At 42.7% G+C, this 27533-nt stretch overlaps 1 protein-coding gene across 1 annotated transcript in view; it reads right to left on the bottom strand.

The window, feature by feature from the left end:
• ALK (ALK receptor tyrosine kinase) overlaps nt 1-27533 on the bottom strand; it is an 816801-nt gene that overhangs the window by 62192 nt on the left and 727076 nt on the right. The window contains exons 12-13 of the mRNA XM_077341212.1: nt 7668-7830; nt 552-699 (exon numbers count right to left, since the gene is read on the bottom strand). Of these exons, the coding sequence (XP_077197327.1) occupies nt 552-699; nt 7668-7830 (311 nt within the window). The remainder of the gene's footprint in view (nt 1-551; nt 700-7667; nt 7831-27533) is intronic.

The following is a 27533-nucleotide window of genomic DNA, read 5'->3' as shown; positions in this document are numbered from 1 at the left end:
AGGAGGTCTGCAGAGCTGGCTGGGCCCCAGCAAGTTCAAGGGGGTGGGCAGGTAAGCCTCCCAAGCCCCAGCAGCATCAAGGTGGGTGACATCCGCAGCATGGGTTCTGCAGAGAAGACAGGCAGTATTCTGAGGGGCGAGTAACAGTGAAAAGACAAGCTCCTGAGTCTGCAGCAACTGCGAGGAGGCAGGCCACAATGAGGCTTCGGTGGTGTGTCAGCACTGTGATTGGCCCTCAGGGGGAGGTCCTTCCACCAGAGGGCCAATCAGTGGGCCAGCACACTGTCGGAAGTACCCTGTACATTTTATTTTATTATATATGGTAATTAATTCACAAATGACAATAAACAACCATTCCGCGTACAAAGGAAGAACATTTCGAATGACAGTTATTCTTCTGAGAGAGGTTATGATTGTTGGAGAGTGGTTAAGAACACAAACAAATCTCTAGCCCATGTCCAACACGAAATATATTGAGAAACAAATTTAAAATAGTTAAGGCCCTAAAGATTCCAGTAAATGAAAAATGCTCAAGAGGGATGATCACTTACACTAGGACAGGCGTCTTCTCCTTGCTGCCCCACCAAAATATACAAGGCATCATTCTTCTGGAGTTTAAAAATCCCCACCACATAAACACCATGTGACCTCATTATGGTGTTTTTCCCTTTGCCACCAGCTGCCCCATACACTGAGATGCTGGAAGGAAAAGAAAACAAAGATTAAGAATAACTGCAATGGAATATATATATGTATATATATATATATATATATATATATATATATATATATATATATATATATATATATATATATATATATATATATATATATATATATATATATGTATCGAGTACAATTGGAATAACCCATTTGGACAACAGGATAATTTGTTCTTCCTTGGTACTGAATCTGTAATTGCCAGATTCTTCCTTGTCCCAGCCTTTCTTTTTAAAGCATCTGTTCATCTTGGGTCTGCCTTTTAATAATAATGCCTAGACTCTGAAGGTACTCTTCCAAGGCGGACAGATTGAAGCAAAGGCTTAACAATCGCAGAGTGGCGGCAGAGTTCCAAGCGGCTCGCTAAGCAAGAGAAATTTTTGGAAGCTGACCTGACTATGTTCATGTCACTTTCAGTAACCCAAACAATCATTCTTCAGCGAGGTATCAATGGACATGAGAGAGGAAACGATGGCCACAGGATAGGGTCCCTTGAACAGATGCTACGATGAGCAGGAGCTATTGAGCTGATTTGCAGCAGGAAGCTATAATGGCTAATGAGGTGCACTATCAGCAAGGCAAGCTGGCAGGGCTAATTGGCTGCAATTAGGGGCCATATTTTTCTATGTATGAGTAGATTTTGCATACAAGCAATAAAGCCAGGAACCCAGAGAGACACTGTTAGTGCTTCATTCACCAGCTGTGAAGGAAAAAGCAGCAGCAAAGCCGGGGTCACCCATGTTTGTCAAAGCCAGTGGCTACAAAGAGGTCATTTGTTCTGCTGCTGAGTGAAGTCTGCAAATTTACACAGTTTCTGAGAGAGCTGGTGATCCTCTCACTGAAATAAGTAAAACTTGGTCAAGTAATAGTAATGCCTAATAAGACTACCTCTGGGGGATACAGACATCTGAAAAGAAGGATCCTGTTTTGCAAATGTGTGCGTGCATCTGCTTTATTCCTGCTACTAGGGGCAAAGCCCATTGTATCCAAGAATACAACGGGCGCTAGAGCTTGGCAGTGGGAAGAGGAAGGGGAGGAGTTGTCCAGTCTGTAAGGGCATGGGGTTGAATGTGTGTGTTGTGTGGGAGGTTGTGGTGGCGTGGTGGCAAATGAGGGCATGGGTGTGGAGATATGGGTGTCAAGAACCTGTAGTGTGGAATGTTCGTTGAGTGTGGGAGAGGACTGACCTTTGGGAATTGTGGCATAGTGGTTACAGATGAGCTTTCCAGAGCCATGTCCTCAGATATGTGAAGGGAAAATCAGACTGGAGACTCTTCTTAAGGGAAGATTACATGGGAAACAATTCCTCCCAGTTCTGCGTCATTTCCCTTCTTGCGTGAATTAGGCCACAGATACCGAAATGCCCCTCTGCCCTAATACACATGGGGTAGTCACAGTACACAGGTGTCCACCCTGTTCCTTCTTCTCCATTTTTTCACTGTTGATAAAATGTTATGTGCCCACATGCTTCTTTCATGGTTGCTCCTTAGAATAAGAACAGACTTTTGTACCCAGTTGTTTACTACCCAAAGTTTCAAAGCGGTTTACAAACACCTTTTCCATTCATATTCCCACAACAGTCAACCTGTGAGGTATGTGGGGCTGTGAGAGGTCTGAGATAATTGGGAATGGGCTTCAGTAACCCAGCAAGCCTCAGATGTCTCAAAGCATTTTGCAATCGTCTTCCCTTCCTCTCCCTATAGCAGACTCCCCATGAGGGAGGTGAGTTAGAGAGCCTCACATGGAAGCTGGCAACACTAAGAGGAAGACTCTCTGTGCACAGCAGTCTTGACCTTAGGAAGGTTTTTTATACTGTTTTTTTATACTGTTTTTTTATTTGCCAGGCCAAGGTTAGAAAAAGTCAAGCCAGTTCCCATGTGTCTCCAGCCATTTACTTGTTCACTATTTACAGTTTCAGGCTGTAAATATTTATTTAGATCTTCCTGCACTTTCCAGACTCACAGGACTGATGTTGGTCTGCCTGTCTGCGCCCCAGAATACAAACAGTTGCTGGTAAGGGCTGGCCATAGCCCATAGCCCAGGAGGGACACACCTGCACTCTCTCCCAACTGCAGGCAAAAATGGCTCCTTTGAAGGATGGACTCTGAGGCATTGTATGATTTTGAAGTCCCACCTCCAAACCTACAGGAATATTTCTAACCCAGGGGCAGCCAACCTCCAGGTGGGGCCTGGAGAGCTCCTGGAATTACAGCTCACTGCAGAGTATAAAGATCAGCTCCCCAGGCAGAAAGGGCTACTTTGGACAGGGTTGTGGTAGAAAAGAAACATTTAAGGCCTCTCACACAGGTTGTTGTTGAATTGAAAGACTTGAGGCCTACTGTACAGGGTTGTTGTGCAGATGAAACAGGAGACAAAAAAACCAATTTTGTCTGCAGAATAACGCTGTGCAGTGGCCTCAAATTTGCAGAGAGTTTCAAAGAAGAAAGCCACATGGCTTGGCTGTGTCTAACCCCTGGCCAGAGCAGTATTTTAAGTGAGAAGGGGCTTTTCTGTAGCCTCCCTGTCAGCCAACTGTTTGGCAGAAGGGGAAAGTCCCCCACCCCTCAAAAGGAAGGCCCTCAGGCTCCCCTGAAACACCTTCCTCCCCTCAATCAGGGCCTGTCAGGGGCTCCTTTGCAGCAGGCCTTCCGATTGGCCCCTCCGCTTGTCAGTCCGGGGCCAAGGGGCCAATCCAGGAGTTTTGATCCCGGACTCAGCCCACCCCAACACCCCTTACTGTTTTATTAAGAGGGACAGATTAGGGGTAGGGGTGCACATTCCATGTATTGGTTGAGTTAAGGAGAATAAAAACCAAAGAGAGGGTAGCATATATCCCACAGGCAGCACAGGTAATTTTTCTGATTTATTCAGAAACTTTTGTTCATTTCCCCCCCCCCCCTCGAAAGTATTCTCCCTCCAGTAAAATGGATACATGATTCCATTTTAGGTTTTCTTTAGGATGGGGATAAGTCTGAAAATACCTACTCTGGGGGGTGGGGGTGGGGGTGGGGGTGGGAGCGTTCGTCTGTTTGGAGTAGCAGAAAAGAGCAAGATTGGCATAGTGGGACAAGAGGCAGAACTGAACTGAGAAACTCTGGGGGGGGGGGGAAATGGATTATATGCCATCATGAACAATGGATCTTCATGCCATTGGTTAGTTTTGTTTTCATTTCTGTGAAAGACCACTTGCATCATTTTATGGTTGGGGGTCACCCCAACATGAGGAACTGTTGTGGCATTAGAATGGTTGAAAACCACTGATCTAGATCATCCTATGTGCTTAATCTAAAGTGGCAGAGACAGGCAGAAACCGCTAGGAAGCATCTTGAGGATGCAAAATTTCTCTCTCTGGGGCCTGATGTAGGGTACCAAATCATCTCACCTACCTGTGCTTTCCTTGAGCATTTGCAAATAAAGGAAATCTTAGAAAACACATGATGAGAATCTACTGCACTCCCCTCCAAAAGGAACCAAGTATAAGTGCCGCCCCTGAAGCTTGTTGCTTCTTGGAGAACTGGAGAGAAATGCGATTGTTATTCAGTTCACACTGGCAGTAGATTCCCCACAGGACAGGGGGATCCGTTTCCCCCTACCCTAGTTAATCATGAATTCCCTTTCACACTAGATGGAGATTTAATCCCACCTACTTTAAAAAAATGGTGCATGTGTAGCAATGCTCAGGAATGGCACAATGCTACATCTGTAAGAAAGAAAAAAAACACCACCCTGCATCTTTGCATAGAATTGTTAACACAATACCTGCATTTTTCAGTAATGCTAATTACTGGAAGGTACTGGATATCCCATTGTGCTCGTTTACATTGAAAAGATTAATTGGTTCCCTGCTGCTTGGGGGAAGGTGACAGAGCACTTTTCAAATGCTAATTGGGAGAGCAGAGAAAAATACTTGCCTCTAGTATGCTGTTATGTAGTAACAGTGTTGGGAAATTGTCAAAATGCAGAGGAAATAAGCAAAGGGGACATTTCTTTAATTTGAACACATGCCTCCCCTTCTGCACACAGGAGAAGTATCATCCCAACAATGGCCCATTCTGCATAGGTTGGATAATGTACTTCCAATGCACTGGAGAAGAAAAGTACAGCTTTTCCAGCTGCAAAAGCACATTGAAAGTACCTTATCCCAACGTATGTGAAATTAGACAATGGCATGTTGGGAAAGATCTTTCTTTACTGGAAAAGATTGGACTGGTCATGATTTGAACAAGAATGGAGGATAATGTGTGGAAACAAAACAACAAAGCACAGAGTTGCTGAAAGAGAAAATAAACTTCTGCATAGAATGATCTGAAATAGCTACAGGTAAAAAAAGACATATGCCACTGGGAGGACAATGCCTCCCTCAACTAATCCTGAAGACATTACTTTTCCGGCCCCATAAACAGATGGTTTGGCAGTTTCAAGTTGGCTGGCACCACTGGCATCAACCACCAAGTCATGCTAGTGCCGAGGACTTTGTTACCATCGTAGCATGCAAGTCTCAAATGGTTGGCACCAGTTATTTAAATGCAAGCTCCCACGTGTACCATCTCCTGTACAACACGTCAGTCTACTGATGACCTCAAACTTTTCATCTACTTGCAAATGTATCATAAAGCAGAATCAGACTGGGGCTGCTGGTGAATTTTGCTTCTTCCTTAGGCATTAACATTAAAGAAATGAGACTTTTGTGCATATAATTTACGACTTTTCTCCTTTGCTTTGGGGTTATATTTTATACGTGTACATACTATATGCCAGCCTTGAAAAATTCTTCTCACCCATTCCCCCACAGGCAAGTCATTCTTTTCTGGATGGTTGAGTGAAACATCATTAGTTTTTTCATTATCATCAATCGCCCTGGAAATGGGTAGGCGAGCAGATTTGGTGCCTCTCTTAGTCAATTTCACTAGGTGCCTGCTCCGTTATTTTGTATGGCTGTAACATTAAGTCATGGATGCTCAATATCTGGAATCTATCGTGCAATGTCACTTTTCCAATCAAAACCAAAAAAGGGTAAAGCATAAAACAGCACATTGTACCTCAGATATTTAAACACGTTACCATGATTTTCAGCAAAGAGGCCTGCCAACCTGAAAATCAGTGGCATGTTCACACCACTCAATAAAAAATGTATGTAAACAGAATGCCGAGATTCCCTGCTCCAGTGGAGGAAAGGGACTGGTTTAACAGGATTGTCGACAGCATAGAGCTCAGCTACCGGTGGCTTCACTGCTGACTCATTTCAATCAGCAAAGACATTAATAAATATTTAGTTAGTAAAAGACTATTTACATTAGACACAAACATATTTGAACATCACCACTAGCGGGCTAAAATGTTGCTAATTAAGCAGGACCCCTTGTTAAGTCTATCTTAATGATGATTTTATAGTAGAATGGGCATTGATCAGCCTTTGGGCTAAACTCACAGGCATCAGACCAAATAAAAACCAAATGAAAAGCAGGAGACAGAAAGTATTTGTTTATATGCCATATCAACATTTTAAATAATTGTTTCACATCAGGATCCAGAGGTCTGTATGCACTGCAAGGCATCCAAGGAGCTCTTCAGTGAATGGGCTGGCCCTTCCAATTCAACAGAAGAGGCTCCTCCAATTAGGCAACCATTTGTATGCACAGAGTCAGCGTTCCTCTGTGATGTTTCTCTTCTAAATAAAACTATTTCGTTATTTTAAGCAGCTTGGTGCTCTACCCCCCTTTGCAAATTTAAACTCTGCCCACAAAACAGAAGGTGGTAAGAAGAACTCTTTCATGCTGTTAAAAAAGTGATGTTCACATTGTGGATATACTTATAGGTAAAGATTCATGTGTCCACAATTCACCCAGTATATTTCACAGCATGGGGAGAAAAAGCCGGGTTGGTGCCTGTTTGGCAGTGGGGCTAATCCCCACTTCCATATAATGTCAGTACCACCCTGGTCCTAGCCCAGGCCTGCACTAACCCAGGCCCTCCATGACCCCATGGCAAGGGGACACAGATATTTCCACGTCCCCTTTTGTTGCCCTGGGCACGAAGAGAGTCTATCAGTGGCTAGGACCATATGGAAGGGGAAGAGTTGGGTCTTCCAGGCCCAGCTCCTCCCTGCCTGTGGCATCCTAGAAGGGACAAAAAATGTCCCAGTCAGCTCTGCGGTTCTTTGCAGTGGTGCAGAACTGACTGGGGCATTTAAATTTTGTTTAAATTTTCTCCTTTGTGAAAATTACCCCTTCTTCCCCATCACTGCAAAGCACGGTAGAACCTCATTCACCCTGGATGCCTAATGTGGAGACAGTTAATCGGAGGTGGACCAGGAAACACTGTCTCGTTTGGACTCAGGAAGCGGCAGGGCTAACTTCCAAGTTGCAAAGAACAGGTGGTAGCCCAGTACGGTGGCTGCCATGAAGAAGGGGTGTGAGAGCTGAAATGCTGAAATGGCTGTCATTGAATTGCATACAAATAAATAGATTAATAATTAAATGTGCATATGAATAATGTCAATCATTCTGAAGGCAATGCCCATGCTTCTCAAATTAGGCTACCCACAAGCAAGTCTCATTGATATGAAAGGACTTGTTTCCAAGGGTATCTGCAGAAATGCAGTATTAAACCATTCTTAAAATGCCCAGTATGATGTCCCTGGAGGTAAGGCAGGTTAACAATTCTTTTTGCTTGCCAAAACTTTAAAATTAGGTGAGGAAAGATTCCGTAATGGTGAAAGCACACAGGAAAATTCCAAGCCTTTATACCTCTATCTAATAACTTCTAACCTGTTGTCCAAATGGAGTGGGCAAAAGGAAATAGTAAAGACCAATATAAAAGAGGAGTTATACCTTTGACTAATTAATTTGACTCATGCTTGGAGGCACTGTCCTCATGATTACTTCTTGCATTCTGGGTTTTAGAATGTTTCAGATATAAGGCTAATAAAACAACAGAAGAATTCTTACCTGTAAGTATTGGTTTCAGGCACTCTCCAAATCTGTACACCTGGGAAATTTTCCTCTGTCCCTATCACTACACTGAGGTTGGAATTCCTATAGGCATCATTGCATTGGGTCTGGATGGGCCCTTCAGGTCCGCTGGCACCACAAGTGGTGAATAGCCAATGAACTGAAAGAGACACATGCAAATATACTTTGAACAGCACATACATCCTTCTCTGGTTTTGCGACATTTACCTGATGTTAATGGAAGCAAAATGCATTATGTGCCATTGGGAGAAAGGCACTGGAATGTAACTCCACAGTTCCATAATGCTCCTGTAAATATACATCTTTGCATTCTTCAGAAGGGAACAACAAATATTTGTTACCATTGGTACAGATGCAGAAAAGTGTTGCTTAAATCACACCATATGTTAGAGGTAACCATCCTATTGTCGGGGCTCAGAGCAGATAATTTCATTAAAATGTCTGATGAATAATTGTCCCCCAAAATATAAAGGGACTGTAGAAACAAACTGTGAAACAACCAGCAGAATCATTAGAACATATGAAAATTTAGTAGTATTTTTTAGAAAAATTCACTATTGCATATTTTCATTACCAGATAATTTTGCAACACCGTTTCATACCTTCAAGTAATGAAAGGGTCACTGCACTATAATATTAATCACCATTTTCCATAAATATTGAAATGGATAGTATTTCTTGGCAGAAGTTTATTCTTGATAGATACGGGAATGTCTTGAGCAATTTTGTGGAATTTAAGCTATGTATCTAGCCTGAGGATCTTTAGAATACAACTTCAATACATAATTTTTTGCTGCTTAAACTGGGGATCATAATATAAAACAACTAAAGCAAACTATCAATGCCCCTGTTCTTTAGGGCAGCTGAACATGTAAATCTCATGGACAGAAACGTTTGATATGGAAGGCCTATGTTCTTCACTTGAAACACTACCAAACTTTCATGCCCTTTCAAAATGATCAGTTTGTTGAATTCTGAAAACTCTGGTTCGACTATTAAGATTACTGGAATTTGACAGTAGTATTTGTGATGGCTCCTGTAATGTGGTACAATGCATGCACAAAGGCTTTCTATGATGCCACTGTGTGATGACATCGTTAGAGAAATGGCATGTTCTACTGTATTGCAGGAACTATAATGGATACATTATGGGGTCCGGTTAGCTGTATCTCTTTAGGGGTCGTTTGCTATAGACAGATTGGAAATTCACTTTCTGTTCCACAAAGCAGTGAACTTCAGAGCAGTTTGCCCTAATGATGGGCACAAACTGGATGATGAAACAAAGTTTGTCATGAATTTTGGCATGCTGGGAGTTAATAAACTGGAGTTTGTGAATTGAAGAACTGGGAATTGAAGAACATGAATTTTTGCACTATTCATGAAGAGCCATTTCTGCTCTTCAGAAAAACAGTTGAGTGGCTGGGAGCTCCCTTCTGCTCAGTTGTTTGGTTTAAACTCTGCTTTCAGTTCCCAACAGCTTTTATAGGAGTAGAATGCTGAGTTTAAATACAGTATTTGCTAGTGCATAAGACTACTTTCCCTCCCTGAAAAACATGCCTCCAAGTGGGGGGGGGGTCGTCCTATACGCCGGGTGCACTTCAGTTGGGATAGACATAGCTGCCCATAGTGGCCCATAGTACTGTAATGTAATGTAACAAACTCTGTATTTTGAGTGGAAATGTTGGGGGGTCATCTTATACGCCCAGTCGTCTTATACGCTGGCAAATACGGTAGCTGTTTTATCTGCTCCTGAGGAAAAGCTGCAGTGAGCAGAAAGGAGGATTTAAAAGGAAGGGGTAAAGTGCCTTCCTGGGGATACGTCTACTTTTCTTCACCATGCCCAGGAGAAAGATGCAAGGACGTTCCTTCCTGGGAGATTCCCACCCCCTCTCTTGGCCACAGTGACGAAAGGAAGTGGTGAATTGCTTTCCAGGGGACATTTCATCCCCATCTTGGGCCATCTGGTGCAGCCTCTTTGGACAGGCTGCATAAGGGAGCCCAAGGGTGACTGCTGAGTCCACACAGAAAGACTTCAAACTGGCCCAGTTGTCTTGAGCCTGCTCACTCAGCCCATTTAAAGGGTCTGTGCCAGGCATCCAAGGCAGATGAATTGGCATGGAGAAGGCTCTCCCCACCATCTTAGCTGCCTTGGGGTACATGGTGCATCCCCTTTAAATGGGCTGAGTGAGCAGGCCTGAGACAGCTGGGCTTGTATAGAGACATCTCTCCACACCAACTCAGCCGCCTCATGCTACCTAGCACAGCCCCTTTAAAAAAAACGATGTAAGTGGGCTTGGAGACAGCTGGGCTTATAGAATTTACAGGCTGAAGTGCCTCCCCATGGCACTCCACCCCCATCTTTTAGCTGGCTTACCGTGACTGCTAGGTAGGAAGGGGTTAAATACCTTCCCAGGGGACCTTTCACTCCTTCCTTTATACTGGTCACACCCAGCAAACAGGAGGGGGTGAAATGTCTCTGGGAAGTACTTCACCCCATAATGAGCTCTCTGGTTTTGCTCCCACCTGCTTCAAAGTGGCAGGGAGAAGAACCAGAGGGTTTAAAAGGCTCAAGAGTTATTTAATCCCCTCTTTTCTGCCCTCCCCACGTTCACAGGGAGCATTTGGTTTGTGCCAATCTCTTTTTTACACTGTCATATTGCTATTTGTCTTATACTAGTGATAAGGTAGGTGGTAAAAGTTTAAGGAATGACTCATCCCTTTGTCCCATTGTTAGAACCTTACACTTTGGTACGGCAGCTCATAGGATCAAGGCATGAGCAACATAATCCTAATCTGTAATATAAATGGGAGTTTTGCTTTAACTTTAATGAGATGTCAAAGGCACTCATAAAGTTCCTATTTCCATATTGCCTTGGGGGAAAAAGAAAACCCATATGGAAGGATCTGCAGAATTTTAAATTATGATGTAAGAGTTCTATATAGAAAGCTAGTTAGACTACCAGCCTTCCCTAAAATACTGCAATAGTTCAGAAAATGAGGGTCTCTTGCAGAAATTTATGTTCATCATTTTAATTACTAGTAAGAAAACGGAGAGCCATCCTGCCAGAAATCTTGGTGTATTAACACTTTGCTATCCCACTAGGCTTGAGCCAGATGCAGTGGAACATATGCCAGATAAAATAAGCAAGCAAAAGCCTTATTCCAGGAATAATAAGAGACAGTCCACATATCTCTGGTGAAAAATTAAATGTGCTCCTGCAGGTGGGAGCAGGCGACCTTGAAAGAAGTAAAGGGGGAGGGGGAGCCACACAGCAATAGAGAAGATTAAAACAGGAAAAATGAAGGTGCAAAGAAAAATCCCCATATCTGGTTGAGAAATAATGGCAATTCAGTAACTGTTTCCAAGTATAGCAAAGGTTCAACCTTTAAGTCCATTCAGTTACAGATCTTGACTCTGGACAAAGAGGCTAATACATTTAGGCATAAAAGAAAGAGAGAGAAAATGTCTGGTGCTCATAGTTATATATTGACCAACATATGTGATTTTCAGCCAAAACAGTTCACCTTTTTGGTCCAGAAACCTGTCCCTCTAAATAACTGTTCAGCCCTGAATTAGTGAGAAGTGTCAATGACTGGGCCAGTCAGCGTACTGGATCTAGATTTCCCCAACTCTGCCATTGTTGGGACCTCACTTCCTGATCTCCATGAGCTGTGATCTCAGCACAGTGGGTTCCTGCGATCAGCCAATTAATCTTATCCTTTTCACTTATAGTTGTGTAATAGCCTATTTTGTTTGTTCGTCTAGAAATGTCACTCAAGAGATATCATCTCAGAAAGCAAATTCATTCCTGTTGACTCCTTTACCCCAACAAGACAGAGGCCATCCAACACCGAAAAAGTTAAAAATGATTCTTAAACCCTGACATCTCCATTTATTTCATTTTGAAATGCTGTTTTAGACAGAGAAATGAAAGATGATGATAAAACCACATATTTAGTTTTAAAAGCTACCATACCCGACAAGAGGAGAAAAGATAAGAATTTTCCCCCAGATAATTGCATTTTCAGAAAAATTCACCATCATCCGAATGAAAACAAACAATCAAGTTATAACCAAGAAGTCACTTAAACATTCACACAAAAGCTTTACAGGCACATTTGGGTCTAAGATTGTATAATACCTTATAGTTACTGTGTTCAAATCTCATTCATTTCAACCTGGCAACTATGCACAAGACTGCAAACTAGATTTGTGGCCCTCAAAATAACTCCAGCTCCAGGAGTCCATTCACACCGACCCTTTAACTCATACTCTGACAAGGACGGACAGAACCATCTGGTGAAAGGGCTGGCCACTTGCTTCACACATGTCCAGTCTCCAGTGTGTGTGGGTGGTTCAGCCTACAAGAACATAACGAATTTCCTTCTTGATCCAGACCTAAGGGAACCCTCGTCATAAATCCTGTCTCCCAAACTTGCCAATCAGCTGGCTTTGAAGAAGAAAACCAAAAGGTGAACAAATGGATATCACTGATCCCGGAGTTAGAGATCTGCAAAAATTGAATAGTATCTTAAAGCTCCAGGGAAACTGTTGGCATCCTCTCTCCTTTGTTTTTCAGCCCTTTATGTCTGTGAAGAGGCCACTTGTGTCATCTGAATGTAAATACAATGGAAAGGTCTGCACAACAGACTGATTTAATTTCTCTCCATCTTCCAAGTAGTTTCCACGAAACTTAAATTGATCTAAAATCTTTATTAAATGTAACACTTGCCTGAAGCCTTGAGAATATCAAAACAAGCATCCAAAGTTCTTTTAACACTAAGCAACCTCAGAGGAGATAGCTTCCAATAAAAGAGCAACAACAAACGTTTCTCCAGTGTACCTTATTGATTTTTCCTCCCCTCCCCCAAGGATGGGAATAAACTGCAGGGTGTCAGACACAACCCATTAAAACTTCATACAGATTGGTTTCTACAGGTTGCCACATGTTCTGGCAGTTTTGTGTAATTCAATTTGGAGCATAGCTTTTGATCTCCACAGATGAAAGTAGCTGTGCTGAAATGGAACCCTTTAACTAGCTCCAGAGACTGCAGTGTAGCGTTTTCCATCTGCAAACAATCATAATGTGGCCGTGCATTGTACTGGCAAATGCACGGCTCTCCCTTTGTTCTGCAGTGCATAACACAGGGACTCGGCACTGGCTGGATAAGCTTATTACCCAGAGCATGCCTGCAAGCTGCAAACTCCCCAGTCTAGATTTTAACAAAGTTCCTGAATGTAAACTCCGAAGTTCATATTTTCTCAAGCAACAAACTGTTGCCTTAACAATTGACTTCAGTTATCTTATTCTCTGACAGATGAACTTTTAACTGAAAATTCAGCTGATGTCCAGGGGCTCTGATATTACTTGTCAGTTTAGAAAAGAGAGGAGCCAGTCAACCAGGCATTGCTGCTGTCAACCTCTATTCATTTTGGGTGCGAAATTCTCACAGAAGCCCTGATGATACAAAGGAGGAGGGAAGGAATGGCGGCTGGGTAGGAAATGACTTCACTCACTATACCAAGTTCATGGGAATGAGTTTTCTCATGCCTGAGGCTATATAATCATCTTGATTTTTCTCTTGTCCTATATTGTTTCTAAATAAATTGGACATAAAATCCAACAGAGAATTCAGACTGTGCATCCTCTCCCCCCCCCCCCCCGCTCAATTTCCAACCCCATTGGGTTTTCAAGGCAAGAGACGTTCAGAGATGGTTTGCCATTGCCTGCCTTGGTGATCTCTTATCAAATATGAGCCAGGGTCGACCCTGCTTAGTTTCTAAGATCTGACAGGTCATCTGTCCATCCATTTGTGGCAGGTATAACCCCCCCCCCCTTCCCAGTGGACCTCGTCAATAATTTTCCTATTTCTGGAGGTAGAAGATGATGCCTAGAGATTTTCTTGCCTGTCTTCTACACATGGCTGTCTGTCCTAAGCACTGATCATACAATCTGGGATGCCTCATTGTCTATGGAGGTCCAGGTCAAAGGAGTAGCATGGAAAATGTTTTTCCATCTGCGTCAGGCGAAGCTACTACCGCCCTACCTGTCCTCGGACCGCTTGGCCACAGTTATCCATGCAACTGTTACCTCCAGATTAGATTTCCATAAATTGGTCTACGCTGGCCTACCCTTGTCTTTGACCCGGCTGGTGTCAAATGTGGTAGCTGGGGTTCTAACTGGGACATCTTGGAGGACCCATATCCAGCCTGTGCTGAGGTAGCTGCATTGGTTGCCAGTTGAAGCCTGGATCAATGTCAAGATTTTGGTGTTAACCTTTAAGGCTATCTATGGTCTGGGCCCCACATACCTGTAGGAGGGCCTATCTCCTTATGCCTTGTACTCTGCAGGTATGAATCTATTGGAGGTCCCTGGCATTAGAGAGGTTTACCTGGTCTCAACCAGGACCAGGGCCTTCTTGGTCCTGGTCCCACCTTGATCCAGCTGAATGTGGAAGACATCCATCAGAGCAACCAGTGCTATCTCAGCCAGGCCGGAAGCCTGACTGAGCTTGGTGTAGGACAGAATTCTCCAGTTGAAAGGGAGAGGTTGATTATCTCCCAGAAGAGGACCCTTATCCTTGCATCTGTCCTTTTGATAAGCCATGAGGGCAGGGGTTTAGAGGGCAAGTGGTGGGCCTCATACAAAGGAACAAATTGATTCAGATCAGGAAGGTGATAGGAGTTGTAAATAATATTTACCTTGCCTGAGAGGAGTGGTATGCCAAATCTCTGTGAGTCACCCGAAGCAGAGGTCAAGTCACTGCAATACTTATGTATATACAGATATTCTGACTCACAAATAGCTGATGAAAGCTCACACTGCCTTATAATGAGCCAGACCATTAGTACTTCTAACTTGGTACTATCCATCCACTCTGATTGGCAGTAGCTTTCCAACCTGTCAGACAGAGGCTTTTCCCTGGAGCTTTGAAGGATTTAGCTTAGGGCCTTCAGTGGGTAGAGACCAAATCCTTTATCACCTCCCAGTGGTGGCTGGAGATTTCTCAGAATTACAGTTTATCTTCAGACTATAAAGATTAGCACTCCAGACAAAAATGGCTGCTTTGGAGGGGGGAACTCTGTAGCATTGTGCCTCACTGAGGTATAGGGACGCCAGCCTCCAGGTGGGAGCTGGGAATCCTCCAGAATTACAGTTCATCTTTAGGTAACAGAGTCCCATCCACAAACTCAAATCAAGTTATCCCTGTGTAGGGGGGGGGGCAGATTAAGAACATGGCTACGTGAGGAGCTGAGAGGGGATTTAACCCTTCTACATTCTTTTGCTACGTGAGTTGATACAGCTCTTTTCTAAAGGGCATATTCCTCTTCCTCTTCATGAAGGAAGCTACGGGTGCTCTGTGGCAACCACAACTCATCATCATCAGCCCTTTCCAGCAACACTTTTCTAGAGCCTATTGTATTTTCTTGTACAACTGACTTTTCTGCAAGTCAAATATAATATACACAAATTAAAACAATCATATATTAACAGGGGCCAAGCCTGTTGCATTCAGGAATACAACAGGGATAACAACCTTTTTAGGAGGTTCCATCCTGACATAAACTAGCTCTTTGTGGCTATTCCTGCCTTGCTACAATGCTGGCTTGGTTAATGGGTTTAGCAGGAGCCTCCTAATAAAGGTAGCAAAAAGGCCTGGCTGGCAAACTCAGACCATTTCTGCAGAAGAGCAAAATATTAGCATTTTTAAAAGAATCAAACAATGTGAAACTTCTTGCAAAAAAAGTTCCTTCCACAGGAATATATCTGAATTTCATGCCACCTTACACTGTGGCTTCCAAATCTTTTATCACACTATTTTACTTCAGATCTTAACTAGCAGTTTTCCAGTGAGAAATTCCCAAACTCAAATTTGATTTCCCACTACGCTTCCACTCTGAGGTGTATTCATCCCACCTCCTGTCTTCCTGCTCTCACCCAAGTTGTCCCTGAGACATTTGCCATTTTTAACATAATATTAAGTTACAAGGAATTTTTCTTCATTAATATATAGCAATGTTATAATATTGGGACAAAAAGGGCAGCAAGGTTTCATGTAGTCCTCTCTGGGTAATTAGTCACACATGAAGTTCCTTTCCTTTGATTTTTTGGATGGGTAGGTTTCGATACCATGTGCTTGTGTTGTTTTTTTCATTCTCCCCACTTTCTCTTCCCCTATAGCTCCTATAGAGTTTTCTTTTCTTTTTTTAAACAATGTTATATTGTTATAATATTACTGCATATGTAAAAAAGGAGGTTCCATTCATGGCTTCACATTTGTGTGAATAATGATCATCAGCCATTTTCTCAGTTGGCAACTAAAGGAGGAGAGGAAGACCTTTGAAATGGCAGTAACCATGCTGTTCCCCACAATACATCCAGACTTTTTTTTACAATGTTATGATGCTATAACATGACTGGGTATGAATAACGGAGGTTCCATCACTGATTAAGTAGATGAAGACAACTGTTTTTTTTGTACCCTGCTTTTCACTACATGAAGTAGTCCATAAATGGCCTTTTCTCTCCTCATAAAAGATGCCCTGAGAGACAGATGGATCTGAGAGAGCTCTAACAGAACTAGTCTGCGAGAACAGCCCTAAGAGAACTGTGTAAGGTCATCAAGTTGGCTGCATGTAGGGGAAGGGGAATAAATCTGCTCTTCACCACTCAGCCACTACACCACACTGGCTCCCCATGTACATGATGACACATTCAGCATGCTTCATAAATATATAACAATATTATGGTGTATCCAATTAGACTAGGGGCCTCGGTAACAGGCCGCCACACCTGCCTCTCCCCCCCCCCCGCAGTGAGAAGCTCACCAGGCCGCGAGAGAAGCAGCTGCCAAAGTGGCCGCTTCGCTCACGGCCCGGCTAGCTTTTTGCTACAAGAGGGTGGGGAAGAGGCAGGCACGGCCACCGGCACACCTGCGGACACAAACGCACATGCGCGGAGCTGCCGCACATATGCGTTAGCGCCCTCTGGTGGTGAAAACGTGCATGTGCAGCAGTTCCACGCATGCGCGTTTTCACCACCAGGGGTGCTAACGCATATGTGTGGCGCCCGGGCCACTGGCTCTTCCCCACCCCCGGAGGCGGTCCTCAACCCTAAAAAGGTTGGGGACCGCTAAATTAGACAATCGTCAGCCGTTTGGAAAGGCAGCAACCATGCTGTTCTCCATGATACATCCAACCTTTAAAAAATAATTTTATAACATTACTGCACATGCACAAAAAATGATGATTCTGTTGCTGATGAAACACACGATGACATAGCCACACAACCCATTTCCAAAGGGACACTTGTAGAGGGTTGGGTCTGAAATCAAGAAAAAAATCCCCAAAATAAATGTAGAAGGGGTGTCACAACGTTGGAGCATCAGTTGGGAATTCAACTTGGTGGGAAATAGTGGCAACATTGAGGTGCGGAAAAGGTCACAGAATGACTCCTGTTTACTATGCTCTGCCTTCCTTGCACCTCTAGTGGCTGCAATGCAGAACTGCATTACAAGTAAAATAATTCATCCTGTGGCTACAGTGTGACACTTGCTTCAGGGTCCTCCAGATGACTTGATCCCTGGGATTGTTGTCCTTCAGTCCAACCAGTTGGTGGCCCCAGAATGGAATGCAGTATGACTGCATTGTGTGTGTTGAATGCAATGTGTATTGAAAAACTTCCTTTCCCATACGCTTTTATACTGCCTAATAGGCTGCCTAAGGAGGTGGTGAGCTTCCCCTCACTGGAAGTCTTCAAGCAAAGGCTGGATACACACTTTTCTTGGATGCTTTAGGATGCTTAGGGCTGATCCTGCGTTGAGCAGGGGGTTGGACTAGATGGCCTGTATGGCCCCTTCCAACTCTATGATTCTATGATGATTCTATACTTGCTGGAGAAAACTCAGATAGTGGGAAAAGAATAGGAGGGAAAGGACTTGCTTCCCCTTCTCAAAAAAGTAGCCCCAGCAACAGTACTTGAAAAATAAGGCTGATAAAAAAGATCACAGAATTACATGCAATTAGAATATCAGAAGACCCCTGCTGGATCAGACTAGTGCTCATTTAGTCTAGTGTCCTATTTTACATTAGCACCCAAGAGCCAACAAGCAGAATGTAGAGTCCAAGCTCCCTTGACGCTGCTGCCTTCTATGGTTTGGTGGCTCAGTATCTTGAGGTTCCCTCTAGCCACCATGGCCAGTAGCTGTTGAGGGATCTATACCCATGAATCTAACACCCTTATAAAGCTATCTATGCTTGTGGCCATCATTTCATCTAATGGCAGTCCCACAATATAATTACTGATCAAGTGGAGAAATATTTCCTTTTGTCCATTCTGAACCTATTGCTCGTCAGCTTCATTGGGTGCCTCCAAGATCAAACATAATGGGAGGGAGAGAGAGAGAGAGAGAGAGAGAGAGAGAGAGAATCTCAGTCCACCTTTGTTACCACATGTATAATTTTTAAAACTTGACAATTCTCCCATTAGTTGGCTTTTTCATAATCATGAAATACTTGGTTTCTTAATCATTTTAGTTACCCTGTTCTACACTTTTTCCAGTTCTGCAATATTCTTTTTAGATATGGCGACTAGAACTGAACACAATATTCCATATGGGGTTGCATCAATGCGCTGTACAAGGGCTGTACAATATTGTTCATTTAACTTTCCACTGCTTTACTAACAAACCACAGAGTCCACATTTTTCACCACTGTTGTACTCTGAAGTCATCATGTGCATAGAGCTATCCACTAGAACCCCAAGATCTCTTGTAACCTTGGTCCCAGTCACTTTGCAGTCCAGCAGTAAATATTAAAAAACAATGTTTTGTTACAACATACATCATTTAAATTACTCATACTGAATTTCATTTACCAAGCTGTTGACCACTCACCCAATTTAGAAAAAGCCTCTGAGAATTCTTCACAATTTGCCTTGATTTTCACCATGCAGAATAATTTGATATAATCAGCAACTTGGCAACTACATGATTCACCCTCGGTTCTAAATAATTTATGAATCAAATTATCAGAGGCTATCTCTTATCCCAGTCAACACAATGACATTGCATTAGGTCAGGCAGTAAGAGATAAAAGCTGAATTGTCACCTCCTCATTCTATTAAATATTATCGAATGTCTACATCTGGCTTGCAGAATTATTTCTTCATTTCAGAAACTGGACTCTCAGTGTGTGGAATCCACCAGTTCTTAGAGACCATGAGTCTGATTGGGGAAACCTGTCATTCTGAACTTATCTCTTCTTATATCTTATAAATCTAGATTGGTCATTGTACAAAAGCCATGTACAACTGTGAGCATCTTAGAAATGATTTTGGAAAGTTCAGTCAGACCTTCAGGGAGAAAATGCACATATTTTTCTGCTGGAGTGGAAAGTAATTTCACTGCTCACAAATGTGAGCATGCAAATGTAAGAAGAATGGCAAGGAACATCTTAGCTGTGCCTCACAGGTCTAAGTGCATTAACATAAGTAGTTCTGAGCCAATGGTTAATTAAACAGATTTACTCAAGAAAAGCTTTTATTAAGATTGGAGACGATAAAATGCATTACCCTTACAGGTTTCATACACCTAGCAGTTTCTAGCACAATGTAATCTTCAGGAGCATTTTTTTCACTTGTTCAGTTCATAATATAACTTTGGAAGTTGTTGTTAAGCATCACTAGTGAGACTGACACCACTGATATTTATTTCAAATGACTAAATATTTAGGTAGATAACTTCATATTTTTTGAACCTTAGTCAATTATAGCTGCTAGTATTTCAAGAATTCTCAGTTATGGATATATCTCTGCAGCTGTCCTTTTGACAAAGCCTTGGATTTGAAATATCAACTGTGTCAAAGACTCACTGGATGGCTTTAAGTGAAACATTACCCCCTCAGTCTCAGTTTCAGATTTCTAAAATATAAATAGGAGAGGAGCTTTGGCTCAGGGAAATAGCATCTGCTTTGCATGCAGAAATCCCCAGGTTCAGTCCCCATCATCAGTTAAAAAGGATTAGGCAGTAGGTGATGGGAATGACTTCTGTACCTGAGACCCTGGAGAGCAGCTGTCAGTTTGAGTACACAATACTTGATGGACCACTGGTCTGATTCTGTATAAGGCAACTTCAAATAATAGTGTTTTATTTCATAGCTTTACCACAAGATAGGTCTATGCAATTTGCAATCCAGCAAACCAAATGCAAGACATCAGAGGACTGATATATTTCTTGTCCCCTCTTGGATGCACACCCTTGTGAGGTGAGTAAAGCTAAACCATAATCAGTTTAGACTCTGTTAAAATGTTCAACTAGCAGAGCCACTCAAGGTGGAATGGTTACAGCTGAAACACCAGACTAAGATTCATCTACCCACTTCAGGGATCAATGGCTGCATCAGCAGAAGACAATGGGCAGTTTCAATGGTGATGGTGGCAGGGGAATCCTTGAAGGGTAGTAGCTACTGGACAGCAGCAGTACTAAAGGTGACACTGGCAGAAGATCTTTTGTAGACAACAGCAGTGCCACTTGTGCTAACCCTGGTTAGTACTGCACGGAAGAATGCAATGGTAAACCACTTCTGAACAATTATTACATCAAAATCCTTATGATGAGACAATCCAAACTGAAAAAAGATATAGTGCTTCAATCAATTACTGGGGAAGGGCTGAGGACCAGTATGAATAGTGGTCATATTCATAATGATGTAACTGTAATAAAGCTAAAAGGATGTTCCATTGTTGGCATGAATGGCTGCAAAAGGAAAGTCAAAAGCCATTCAACACATATAACCAGAACATGCAATGTGAGCAGTATGAATCACAGTAGGCTGGAAATAATAAAATGAGAAGTGGAACATTTAAACATTTAAACATTATAATCCTGGGAATGAGTGAACCAAAGATTAGGACATTTTCAGTCAGAAAATGACAAAGCATTTTACTCAGGAACTGATGAACAATGTGGAAACAGATGTGTTCTAATAGCAAGGTGAGATGTAGCACAGGCAATCAAAATATAATGCAAAATTTAACTGAATAATATCAATCAAACTTCATGGAATATAGACATCATTCAAGTTGATGCCCCACTAGAAATGCTGATGCTGCAGGAATTGAAAGCTTTTAAGCAAGTGTCTATGAAAAAAATGATCACATACCTAAACAAGATGTACTGATAATCATAGATGATTGGAAAAGTAGTAAATAAAACAGAATCAAATATTGTCAGAAGATATTGGAGAAAGATATGAAGCAGGAGAATTCTGTGAAAACAATTTGTTTAATGCGAATACATACTTCAAGAAACCAAACAAATTATAGTAAATGTAAAGGCCAATACAGAAATAAAATAGATTATATGACCAGAAGCAGAAAATGGAAAAGCGCTGTTCTATTCAAAATAAGACCAGGAACCAATTGTGGTACAGACCACAAATTGTTAGTATCAAAGATTAAAATAAAGCTGTAGAAAAACACTAAAATACAACGTAAACAACATTCATGAACATGTAAAGAACTGATTTGTATTACCACATTCAATAGAACATGAACCAGATATTGATATCAGGGACATTATCATGGAAGAATAAACAAAAACTATTCGTGTAGGCAAACGAAATGAAAAGTCTTTAGGGATATTTGATGAAATTCTTAAAATTGATAAAGATAAACGAGAAGCAAAGAGTAACAGAAACACAATACAAAGACTAAATATAGTATCCCAGTGACCTGCTCTATGTGGGCCTTAACACTGATCTGGAAACTACAACTGCAGAATGCAGTGGCTAGGGTTCTCATGGGAGCACCTTGGAGGGCCCACATATGGCCCATGCTCCAACAGCTGCACTCGTTACTAGTTGAATCACAGATCAAGCTTAAGTTCTTGGTAATCACCTTTGAGGCCATATGTGGTCTGGGCCCAGTGTACCAGTGTATCTGCCTATGCCCCCAAATAGCACTACACTCAGCCAGCTCCAACTGGCTGGTGATTCCTGGCTGCAAGGAAGCACATTTGGCCTCAACCAGGAGGAGTCAACCAGAGGGGATCCGGGCCCTGTTGGAGCTATCACAGTTCTGCAGGGTCTGCAATATAGAGCTCTTCCACGAGGCATTTGGTTGAGGCCAATTGACTCAACAACAACTACTGGGCCCCAGAACCTCTCAACAGATATGCCCACCAAGTACACCATGGGGCAAAATTGCATTGACTAATCTGTGGAGTTGCAGTTGATATTTAACAGTTCAGTTATTAGTTATTTTATTGTTATTGCTGTTATCACTGTTAATATTAATTCTCACTGTTATCAAACCTATATTGTATCTATTTTATGACTTTTATGTTCTCTGTAAGCCGCCCTGCGCCACAAGGAGAGAGTGGTATATGAATATAATAAATAGACAGATAAAAAGAAGAAAGAGGAGGCAGAGACCTGTAGATTCCAGCTCTGAATATGGTTTGCATAAAAAGCTACTTACTTTCAAACAGAAAACTTGGAAAGCAAAGAAAAATGTCTTTCCTTACTCTGATGCTTTTTGTTTTCAGGGAATTTAAAATATATGGGAGCATTCTAAAACATGACCGTACACCTACAGTGTGAAGTGGTGCAATCCATTCTATCATCCCAGGTTTATGCTACTACATCGCCGCCTCATTCCCCTACATGTGTGATACCAAGCCTAAGTAATTATCTCTTATGCAGTTTCTCACCCAAGCTTTCTTTCTTTATTCATCTTCCCTTCTCTTATTGGAAAAGCTTAAAGAAGATAAATGGGATGAAAATGCCAGTGGTGATCTTTGGGTAACCCACTCTCAATTGGGTTATGCTGAAGGTTGTTAATTGTCCTTTTGACAGGCTTTGTTGCAAAGAATTCAGTAGGTGACGCTGCTAAGGACATAGAGCTAAACCCTCTAAGTACTGTAGACAAAACTACCATTAAAGGAACAGCTGAAGGATTTATTCAAAAGGTAGTCACTGCAGAGAGCCTCTTGTGGTACAAAGTGGTAAGGCAGCAGATATGCAGCCTGAAAGCTCTGCCCATGAGGCTGGGAGTTCAATCCCAGCAGCCGGCTCAAGGTTGACTCAGCCTTCCATCCTTCCAAGGTTAGTAAAATGAGTACCCAGCTTGCTGGGGGGTAAACAGTAATGACTGGGGAAGGCACTGGCAAACCACCCCGTATTGAGTCTACCATGAAAACGCTGGAGGGCGTCACCCCAAGGGTCAGACATGACCCGGTGTTTGCACAGGGGATACCTTTACCTTTACCTTTTTCGTCACTGCAGTCCCCCAGCTGTGGCCCAAGGCTGACCAGTTGAATAATGATGTTGTGAAGTACTTAGCAAATACAAAATGCTGTGTGCATGCCTGCTTTTATTAGGGATGGACACAAAATTCCAGTTTAGTTTGGGGCTCAGGACAGCTCCCTAATTAACCCCAAACTATGTTAGAATTTTTCCAAACCAGCTAGTTCAGACCCCCTGGCAGCGGTTGCTGCGGCTGGGAGAAAGAGGGGGGGGGGTCACCCAGAAGGGTTAAATGCCCGGCAGCTAATTAACCAGTCCGTTTCACGTGCTTAATAGCTTGCAGTCTTTTAAACCTAACACCTGACTGGCAGACATGGCCTGCTCACCTGTAAGGTTTAAATGGTCCAAACAGCCAAACTGGACAAAAGTTCGGCAAATGTTCAAGGGCTACAAATGGGGCCTTTCCTGGTCAATTTGGAAGCTACTCATGATTGTGAGCCTGTTTTCCCTCCCAGTCAGTTAAAAAAGATTGAAACTGGGGTAGAAACAGTGAGACAGGAAAGGAGAGTTAATATCAGATTATTAGACTAGCCTTTTTATCCCCATTTTGTTGCTTGACATGCCTTAATATAACTTGCCACTTCATTTCTGGGAGGGAAGACTGATTCACATTCACTCTCCCAAATGTGCACTGAAGGCAGCGAGACAAAACATATCCTCAATAATGTCCAAGAAAACCATCTAATACACTAAAGAAGAAAACTTTTTTCATTTCTGTTGTTTCTGCTTAATAGTTTCCCTGTGTGTGGTGAAGCGGGGCCTATAGCCATTACCTCTCTCAGCAATGAGAGTAACAAAGGTTAATGGTGGAGGGAAATGTGAACGATGGCCTTCAAGCTAGCAAAGTCTAGGGTGTAGCTAAGCAGAGGATACTGAAAGGATGTAGGATAATGGAGAGAGTAATGGGCTTTCTGCAGTGTGGAAATTAAGAGGCCTACTCAGCTGTGCAAAAGGAGCGTTGAGGGAAGCCAGAGAAGCAAACTAAGCTATTTGTGTTGGGATGTTGGAGGAGGAATGAAGACTAGAGAACCATGGTAAACACAGTGACAATCAATGAACATTTTAGAGATAAATGTCAAAGAAGCTGAAAGGGAGATGAGCATGTGAATGTCTCCTTCTGTGTATGCTGCTGCACAGCCCAGCACTCCACACGAGAGGTGGCAGTGGCCATGCAGCCTGGGTCTATGTGCTGGGCCCAGCAGCAGCTGGGCAAACCAGGATGCCATACCACGTTTGGTGGTGGCTATGCAGCCCAGGATGCCATACTGTGGGCAACAGTGGCCGTGCAGCCCAGGCCACTTTACTTGGCCCAGCAGCAGCTGCACAATCCAGGGTCCAGTGGCAGCAGTGGCTACACAGTCCAGGGTATCATGCTGGGCCCAATGGAGATGGTGGCTGTGTAGCATGAGGCTCTGCACTGTATTGTCTGGTGGCAGCTACACAGCCTGGGGCCCTATAGTAGGCTTCGTGGCTGTTGAGCTGTACAGAAGCTGTGCTGGGGATGCCGCAACCACTGCAGCCCAGGGGATGTGCCAGGCAAGCCACCACTGCAGCCTGGGAGCCACACGAGGCATGCTGCTGCTGGTAAAGCAGCCTGAGAGCCATGCTGGGACCACAGATGATGATGATGATGAAGAAGAAGAAGAAGCGGCTTACAGTCGCCTTCCCATTCCTCTCCCCACAACAGACACCCTGTGAGGTGGGTGAGGCTGAGAGAGCACTGATATCACTGTCTGGTCAGAACAGTTTTATCAGTGCCATGGCGAGCCCAAGGTCACCCAGCTGGTTGCATGTGGGGGAGCGCAGAATCGAACCTGGCATGCCAGATTAGAAGTCTGCACTCCTAACCACTACACCGAACTGGCTCTGTTGTAGAGAGAGGCCTAAAACAGTGAAAAAGTATGTGTGTGTGGGATGAAGGAATCCTGGCCTACACTTATATAACTTTCATACCCCATACCTGGGCTCAGAGTCTTTATTCTCATTGGTTGAATCAATAGGGACAGAGAACTGGTTTCAGTTCACTTGATGTTCCTCAGATCCACTCGTTTACTTTTTCCCACATATATGAATGGTTGTTATTGACTTCTATAAGGAAAAGTAAATAGCTACTCTTGGGGTGATGGAACTGATTCTGGAACTCTGAGCTCTCAGTGACCCATATTATGTAGGGCAGTGGTCCCCAACCTTTTTATCACCAGGGACCGGTCAATGCTTGAAAATTTTACTGAGGTCCGGGGGGGAATAGTCTTTTGCCGAGGGACGTCGCCGGCGGCTCTGCTCCATTTGCTCTCCTGCCAACGCCCCTGACTTCCCGCTGCCCGCTTGGGGGGCACTGCCAGCAGCAGCTACACAGTGCCACATTGAGGGGGAGCCCCAGCCATGGCAGCCACCAGAGAACATTAGGCGAAAGATATATACAATCTGAAGAGAAACCAGAGTATATAACTTTTTTTCTGACGCACATGAGATACACTCTCAGTATAGAATTAAATAATAGTGAAGAGTGGTGACCCTCGATACATATCATAGGAGGTGGTCTCCAAAAAAGATAAAATTTATATATATTGGTTGGAGCCATAATTTACAGTATGTCACCACCTATGTTTAAACGAATTACATATCAGACTCTCCTTTTTAATCATGCTCATTCTGATATTTTTCAATATTTATCTTCCAGAATCCCATTTAACCACTCAGCTACACTTCATAAAGAGTTGAATATAGGTATTTTATATAGAGTGTATCATCACAGTTCTGACCACTGAGGAAAACCCAGTAGAGTCGAAATACGTTTGGTCTTATGTGCTGTATAGTTTTTATGAAGTTTTTATTCTGTTTTTAATTGTGCACTATAATAAATAATCAACAAGTTTTACATTATTTTATTGTACAGCTCAACTTCTGAGTTCCTACCTGTTAAGGTTGGGTTGTGTTTCTTTTTTGGTTTTGGCTGCTGGAGAGCACCAAAGGGGAGCCGGTGGCAGAGTAGCAGGGCAGCCCCCAAGGCAGCAGCTGGGGAGGAGGACGAGGAGGAGCCATAGCCTGGTACCGACTGATCCATGGACTGGTACCAGTCCCTGGACCGGGGTTGGGGACCACTGATGTAGGGGCTGCTATACGGCCCTATGAGCAGGGCTGCAATGAGGCCTTTGCAACATAAACTATATGAATTCCGTACCTCTCGATGATGGGTATTTAGCTGGTAACAAATAATTAAATAGTATTTTTGCTTCTTTGAAGGGAAGGAGATAGTTACTATAGAGACTATTAGATCCAATCACTAATCTCAACACATCTACCTCAACTGCATAGGAAACCAATCTTTTTGGTGATAGGAGCTGTTCATTCACTGACTTAACTGCCACTTAATATAGAAATACAATTCTGCAGACATCTTTATTGCATTATGCCAACAGTTCAGTTAGTATAATTGCATATGAAGAGCCAACAAATGTAATTTTCTTGTACTTAATACTTGCTCCGCTGTTCCTTTCAGCTCCTTCATCTGATTAACTAATGTGAGTCACAGTCTTCCGAGAATCAGCCACGTGGCACTTGAAGCTGGACCTTCCCTCTGGCAGACTCCAAAAGACCTCCAAAACCCAGCTGCTGTGGGGAGGCTAGACTCTGAATGTAAAATGAGAGGAACAGCAGCAGATGATCCCATCCAAAACACAAAACAACTTGTCGAAGCTGATGTTGGCCACATGGGGGAAAACTGAATTCTTGATGGTTAAAGAAGACACAGCACTTGACAAGTTGACAGTGAATTTGATGGCGAAGACAATAATTGCTTAATGAAGTATTTCTTTTACTCATACAGTTTAGTATTAGAAAGGTTTAATTCACAATAAAGACTACAATGTTAAATCTATGAGATTAACAGTACACTCCAAACAGAATTATACCATTCTAAATCCACTGAAGTCGGCTTATTATTGTTGTTGTTGTTGTATTGTTATATATGAACTCAGAAGAAAAAAGGAAATCACGAGGCACATAGTAGTCTTCTCTATGTTTATAGATGAAAAGGTTATATCATAAAGTCTAAATGGTCAAACATATGATCAAACATAAAGAGTCAACCAAAATGGGATCCTAGGTTAAGTGACCCGCATTCTGTTTTATCTTCGTGAGTGGTTGCTCTTCCAATATACTGTCACAGTAGTAGTCGTAGTATCACATTGGCAAAATGCTCATAATTGTCTGGGGATTTCATAAAGTGCCCCTGTCACCAATGAAATCCCCAGACGATTATGAGCATTTTGCCAATGTGATACTACGACTACTACTGTGACAGTATATTGGAAGAGCAACCACTCACGAAGAGAAAACAGAATGCGGGTCACTTAACCTAGGATCCCATTTTGGTTGACTCTTTATGTTTGATCATATGTTTGACCATTTAGACTTTATGATATAACCTTTTCATCTATAAACATAGAGAAGACTACTATGTGCCTCGTGATTTCCTTTTTTCTTCTGAGTTCACATTGAGGAATCCACGGTTCTATATTTTTATTGTTATATA

This window comes from Paroedura picta, chromosome 1 (genome assembly GCF_049243985.1).
Source record: "Paroedura picta isolate Pp20150507F chromosome 1, Ppicta_v3.0, whole genome shotgun sequence".
Taxonomy (NCBI): domain Eukaryota; kingdom Metazoa; phylum Chordata; class Lepidosauria; order Squamata; family Gekkonidae; genus Paroedura; species Paroedura picta.
This window is presented reverse-complemented; position numbering and strand designations above follow the sequence as displayed.